Below are 7477 nucleotides of genomic sequence, written 5' to 3' on the forward strand. Positions count from 1 at the left end.
GCCTTAAAATTATTTCATCCCAAAAAAAAAAAAAAAAAAAAAAACATGTGTCTTAAAAATTACTTGCCTTCAAAGACGGATAAAACAAAGCAATCCACCAAAAAAAATCAAAAAAGAAAAAAGAAAAAAGAAAAAGAAAAAGAAAAAGAAAGCAGCCTGCAAAATAATTTGAAATGAAATCACAACAGATTTTGCAGCTTTTTAAGATTTATCAGATCTTAATAGCAAATATAAATTGAAAAGATAAAATTAGTATGCTAAAAGGACATTATAAAAAATATATATAACTATCACATGTTAATAATAAATAAATAATAAATTAATTGAAAAAGAAAAAATTACTTTTTTTTTTCTTTCTCTTTTTAAGTATTAAAATAAGACAAATCTCATAAATGGGTTCAAATTGTACTGTAAAGATGTAGAAGATGAGCAAAAAGAAATAATATATGTGAGATAAATATATTAAAAAAATTATAAAACAAAAATCAAAAGCTGCCATGGGACACACCAGACAGGGCCATGTGTTAGATAGATTAATAAAATAATTTTATTTATTTATTATTTTCTTTTCCCATTCCTTTTAGTTTTCACAAAGTATATCTGTTTCAAGCTGCCTACAATATCACAGTATCGGTTTCTGCTTTCTTTCAAAACCAACAATAATCTCTTTGAAGCCTTTGCAATCCAAATTGGCAAACTGCACATAAAACCAACAATAATCTCCTTGAAACCTTTGCAATCCAAATTGGCAAACTGCACATAAAACTAAAAGCACTGTACACCTCATGCAATAGTACCCAAATTGTTTACATGGGTATCCTCTGTTCATTTTTTGCCCATAACCTTTTATCTAAATCTTCTTTATTGCCCAATATTTCGTCAAAATATTCTTCTTTTTTGTTTTTGCTTTTGGATTAACAGAGATCTATATTCTTTCTCCCTGTCTTATTTTTTTATTTTTTTATTTTCCTACATCTAACTATCAGTAAACGCCACAAAAATCATTTCTTTTTTCAGAAAAATCAACAAAAAGTAAAAAGGAACAAAAGATATTTTGCATAGAATGCGAAAATACTAAACTTTCGCAACCGACAACATTTTTCTCATGTCCAAAAATTTATGAACCATGGCAAGGGAAAAAAAAAAAAAAAAGCTTCACAATAAAATAAAATAAAATAGAAACCTTAGATCTGCAAATCTAGAAATTTGCAAGGATACCCATTTTTAACCCAAAACAATATATATATATATATATATTGATGTTGATTGGATTATAGTGGAAGGAAAATTTTGGAATTGGAAAAGTGGAACACGGGTTTTGCATAATGGGTGTATTTTCTCCATTTAATCTCCTTCATTTTTTTTGAATAATTCACCCCCTTCATTTAACCATTTCCTCTTATTAGATTGTCGTTATAATAGTTTAATATTTTATTGTCGGAGGCAATTTGGAAAAAGGAATATAACCATTACCTGTATTTTTATTTTTTATTTTTTATTTTTTACTGGTGAAGAGGAGGCATATCCCAGAAGCATCACTTATAATCCTTTTATTAGCCTTTGAAAGAATGGAAAAGAGCCAATAATCGTTTCTGTGCTGTTGGCTTCACCGGCCTGAAGGAGGAGAAATTTAGTCACCGGCCTGTAGAGGGAAGGTTAAATGGGGGAAGGAAAACAATTAAAAATGAAAAAAAAAAAAAGGCATGCTTAAAAGAATAAACAAGAGAGAGAGAATGTACGAGACATGCGTTGGCAGAAGAAAAGTAAAAAAAATTAAATGTTATGTTTATGTTGATGATTATTTATATTTATTTTTATCCTTATGTAATTATAATTTATGTTCATTTCCTGGCAAACGAATTTCTTTATAAAATAACTTTTGAAAGTGTGGAAAAAATTATTTTTGTTTATAATATTTTATATTGAAAGTATTTTTGTTATCATAAAAAATTAAACTATGTTGAGCACTATATTTAAAAGTTTGATTAAAGAAATGAAACTATATTAAAAAAAAATTGAAAAACTATAAGAAAAGCATGACTATAAGAGGAGTATGTGTAATTTTAATTAAAGACTAGATTAGAAGTTTGTGTAATATAACATTTATGTTTCTCTCTTTTATTCTTCTCACTTCTCTTTTCTGAACCCCTAAATCATGCATAACCTTAGTATTTTTGGTTATACGCAATAGGAAATTCCATGTTTATGGGGCCAGCATACATAAAACATTAATTCATGATTCAATCAGAAAAGATAATTAAGTAGGTGAATTAATATCTCTCTAATATCCTTATCCACCATGTTAGTTCCGTCCTCAACATTTGCTTCTCCGCCATCCACCAAAGATCTAGGATATAATATGTAAAATTTGTAATCAAGAGCTACATTAACATAAACGTGATTGTTCCTTAATATAATACATGCACATTATTTCTCTAGTGTCTATACATGTTTATCCAACTGGGAATGAAGGTATTTATCGAATATAATATTGGATCTCTGAATCAGTGCATTCATATCCACTGAAAGTTTTGATAGGCTCATGACCTGGTATCTTTCCATATGTCTCCTATTAAAAACGTGAATATTGTTTATAAAGTTACAAATTAATATTAAAACGTTTTAATTAATAATATATATGTGAGTACAGATGGCCGACATTATTAACTGTTGCAGACGTATATATCTTTTAATTTCCATATTAATATAGTTACTCGAAGTAGATATTTTTGAGAATTTGCTTTTTTAGGGCTCATCTGATAACGATATGTGCTTCAATGGCAAACCAATTTAACTTTTGATAATTGGTCAGTCACTAGCTTGTTTTTCTTATTTAATTTGATGCATCTGCCAAGATAATATTTTAACATTTATGTCATACAGTTGGCACGCCATTGTTAAATTACATAACCGAGCGAGTAAAACTTTATTCTAATAAAAAAAAAAAAATGGATATCATGAATATTAGGTAAATGAATATGAGAGAAGAAAGAAACACGTGCTTCGCATGGGCCGGAAAGGATATGCATATTCTATTCAAAACTGCAGACTGCGAGGCGTATAAAAGAGCAAACATTCTATTCATTCATCACCGGCAAAATTAATAAATTCTTTTGAGCAAACCAAAAAGTAAAGAAAGTCTCACTTGTCCCAATGGCTCTTAGTTCCTTTGCTTCGGTCCCTTCAGTTTTCACTTTTACTACTAGACTGCAACCAACACCATCTACTCCTGGTGTCTCATTTCCAACATCAAAAACAGGGACTTCTCTTGGTTCAATCCGAATCATGGCCAATACTAAAAATTCTCGAGAAAGCAACATTGCTCGGCGATCTGCAAACTATCAAACCCCAATTTGGCATTTTGACTACATTCAGTCACTAAGAAGCGATTTTGTGGTAATATATTGTTTGTTGTTTTTGTGTTATACTTTTAATATTAATTCCCTGTTTCTGCTAATTGATTGTTGAATTACATTGTTGTTCAAAGTTTAAGTTTATAGGAAATGGATCATAGTTATTTTATAGTTTCTTAACACTTCTATTCATCTAAGTCGAGTTTTATAATTTCGGACTTATTTGGTTCTTTACATATCTAATTTTGTCTCAAATACCATATTTGAATTACTATTTTTTATTTTCAAAACTTTAAGCTTATGAAATGTGCATGACAATTATATTTATATTATCTTAATATTGGTGACCATATAGGGAGAACCATATGCGAGAAGAATCAATAAGCTGAAAGAAAATGTGAAAGTGATGCTCGAGAAGGAAGTAGATCCCATAGCACAACTAGAGCAGATTGATGTGTTGCAAAGGCTTGGACTGGCTTATCATTTTGAGGATGAAGTAGAAAATATATTGAAGAGAGTATACCATACGAATTTTGGTAATGGAACTTGGAAAAATAATTTATATGCCACAGCCCTTGCATTTAGACTTCTCAGACAACACGGGTATTCGGTTCCTCAAGGTAAGGCAACCTAGGAAGACAAGTTTAGAAAATTTGGTTATAAAAGAATTGAGTTTAAACTAACCTACATAGCTAATTTAAAGTTTTCAATTGCAGAGGTTTTCAATGATTTCAAGGATGAGAAGGGGAATTTCAAGTCCTGCATGTGTGAGGATACCATGGGGATGCTATACTTGTATGAAGCTTCATACCATTGCATAGAAGGCGAAAATCTTTTGAAGGAAGCAAGAGATTTTGCAACCAAACATCTGCAAGAATACGTCGGTCGACGAAAAGGAGATCAAAATTGTGATCTTTCAATGTTAGTGAACCATGCCTTGGAGCTTCCTTTGCACTGGAGAATGCTAAGGTTGGAGACCAGGTGGTTCATTGATGTATATGAAAAGAGACAAGACATGAATCGAAGCCTGCTTGAGCTTGCTGAATTGGATTTCAATTTGGTGCAATCAATACACCAAGAAGATCTTAAATATGCATCCAGGTAGGAAACATAAAGAAAGCTGCAGAATCTCAAACCAGATCTTATAATTTAGTAATTTTGATCTGAGATGATCTTAATATTGCCAAAAGTATTATCCAAGTTTAAAATTTTTATTGTTGAACCTCATTTTTATATATATGAATATTAATATGCATATAGGTGGTGGAGAAGCACAGGCCTTGGAGAAAATTTGAGCTTTGCGAGGGACAGGTTGATGGAGAACTTTTTCTGGACTGTAGGAGTGATATTTGAACCTCAGTTTGGATATTGTAGAAGAATGTCCACAAAGGTCAATGCACTAATTACAGTCATTGATGATATCTATGATGTGTATGGTACCTTGGACGAATTGGAGCTCTTTACAGATGTTGTTGAGAGGTTGGTAAATGTAATATACTTATTTACTTGATAATTTCAAAAAATACTTGCAGGACAACAAGTTTCGGTTAGACACACATTGAGTAGACATGAAATTCTTATCACCAACTCTTCTTTACTTGGCTTTTGGGTCATTTCAAAGGGTATTAAGATTTTAAAATACATTAATGATCTACTCGATATATAGAAGATTTAATTTGTCTAAGACGCCATTGACATAGGTTTTAAGAAACTAAACAAATTTTAAGGCTCAAAAACTACAATTGACAATGTTTGGACGATTTTTAAAAAGTATTTTAAGCCAATGAAAAATAGCTTCTTAATAAGCATTTCTGAAGAAACAGAAAAATTTCAATTAGGATCCGAATAGAGTTTTAGTATTTTACTAAATCATTATTAAATTATTAATAAGATTTAAATCATAGCAATTCAAAAATAAATAAATAAAATCATTTTGATACTAATATTATTAAATCGATTTTATATAAGCCTAACTCATATACACAACGAATATTTTTTAATCTAAATTTTTAAAGTAATTCAAATGCCAAGGAGTTTCTGATAAAATTTTCATATTGAGTTTATGTGAGCATGAACTCCATATGTGTGTATAGATATATGGATGGTGCTACATGTATGTAATATTTGTATATTTTGCAGATGGGATGTGAATGCATTGGACCAGCTACCAGATTACATGAAGATATGTTTCCTTGCCCTTCACAATACTATAAATGAGATGGCATATGATGTGTTGAGGGAAAAAAGATTGGACATTCTTAAATATCTCAAGAAATCGGTAAATATGAATTTATGACGTTATTCATCATCACTAATATTTTAAAACTTTTGTTTTGTCTTACACTCTTATTAATTATTATTATTTTTTTGTTTTTTTTTTTCAATAATTAAAGAATTTCTAAATCAACTATCTCCCATTATGAATTTTTCAGTGGGCCGATATTTGCAAATCTTATTTGCTTGAGGCAAAGTGGTATTATAGTGGATACAAACCAACCTTGCAAGAATACATTGAGAATGCATGGATTTCAATATCTGCACCTGTCATACTTGTGCATGCTTTCTTTTTTGTCACAAATGAAATAACTGAAGAGGCTTTGCAATGTTTGGAAGAATACCCAAACGTCATCCGTTGGTCATCAATTATCTTACGACTTGCAGACGATTTAGGAACATCATCTGTAAGTACTCACACACTACACTTGCATTAATTTTTAATACGTACTAAATATAAATACGAGAACAGAAAAAAGAATTGTAGTAATAGATAGATAATGTACTGGAAAAATAATTATTTTTATTTTTTATTTTTACAACAATTTTCTTTCACTTCGTTTTTTTGAAACCTTTTAAATATAAATAATATACCAACTAAGTCATCTCACTTGATTAATTGTAATAATTTAATTGATAATATTTTAAGCATATGTGTACAATCCTATTGTTCCCATCATCCTCCCAACATTTAAATAATTTTAATTTCTTTATTAAATATGGTATAACTACGCAACTCGGAGAATATATATATATATATATTTATATTTCGTTGCATTTACATATTTATTTCAGACATTTATCAAAGGTTTATACATAAAGTTGATCTACGCCTCTAAAATCTCACACTGTCCCTGACTATATAAATTACTGTATTAAATGTTTTTTTTTTGTTTTTGTTTTTGTTTTTTCTGTCAAAATACAGGATGAATTAAAAAGAGGTGATGTTCCTAAATCAATTCAATGTTACATGCACGAAACTGGTGCTAGTGAAAATGAAGCTCGTGAATACATAAAACGTATGATTGGCGAAATATGGGAAAAAATGAATGAAGATGGAGTTCCAAGTTCTAACTTCTCGAAGACTTACATTGGAATCGCAAAGAATCTTGCTAGAATGGCGCAATGCATGTACCAACATGGAGATGGCCATGGTGTTCAAGACAAGGAAACAAAGGACCGAGTCTTATCACTACTTATCAACCCCATTTCCCTTCATGATTAGTTAACTAGTATACATATAAAACACATAATTAAGTCTTTTAGAAGACAACCTATTAGCCTTGGCCATCCAATTACTTATAGATCGAGTTTTGTCTTTCCATTGCTTAAGCCTTGATATGATATGTACTATTCTAATTATGTAATCCATTTAAACAAATAAATCTTGACTATTGAAAATGTTTCATTGACGAACAATGTACACTTTATATACTAAGTACAACGTATCTACACTGATTTATATACCTAAATTTAATATCTAAATATAACTTTAATACAAGGAAATAAATCTAACTGAATCAATTAAGAAAGTATAGCAGAATATCGTTAAGATCCTTTATGCCCCGCAAGATGGAGCTTCCATCATGGATGCCAATCTTGAAACAATGGGACTTAAATTGTTGGAGAGGCTGGGCCTTCGTTAAGGAGTCAGGCAATTGATCAAAAATGTGAAAAAGAGTCACCAAAGTTACTTGTTCTCCACTTGATCATGAACAAAGTAAAAGTTAAGTTTAAGATGCTTCATTTGACAGTGATGCATAGGATTTGCACAAAGATATGTGGCTCCAATATTGTGATAATAAATAATTAGAGAAGACACATGCTTGAGTTTGAAGAGAAGATTGCAA

General features: G+C 30.2%; 1 protein-coding gene across 1 annotated transcript; it reads left to right on the forward strand.

The window, feature by feature from the left end:
- Positions 1 to 3076: 3076 nt before the first annotated feature.
- LOC107417025 (myrcene synthase, chloroplastic) lies at positions 3077 to 7039 on the forward strand. Its single transcript, XM_016025581.3, has 7 exons — positions 3077 to 3396; positions 3709 to 3973; positions 4070 to 4454; positions 4614 to 4832; positions 5493 to 5631; positions 5786 to 6034; positions 6553 to 7039. Exons 1-7 carry the CDS (start codon positions 3154 to 3156, stop codon positions 6850 to 6852), a joined length of 1800 nt encoding a protein of 599 aa, XP_015881067.3. The 5' UTR covers positions 3077 to 3153; the 3' UTR covers positions 6853 to 7039.
- The last annotated feature ends 438 nt before the right edge of the window (positions 7040 to 7477 follow it).

The sequence above is a fragment of the Ziziphus jujuba genome, chromosome 4 (assembly GCF_031755915.1).
Source record: "Ziziphus jujuba cultivar Dongzao chromosome 4, ASM3175591v1".
Taxonomy (NCBI): domain Eukaryota; kingdom Viridiplantae; phylum Streptophyta; class Magnoliopsida; order Rosales; family Rhamnaceae; genus Ziziphus; species Ziziphus jujuba.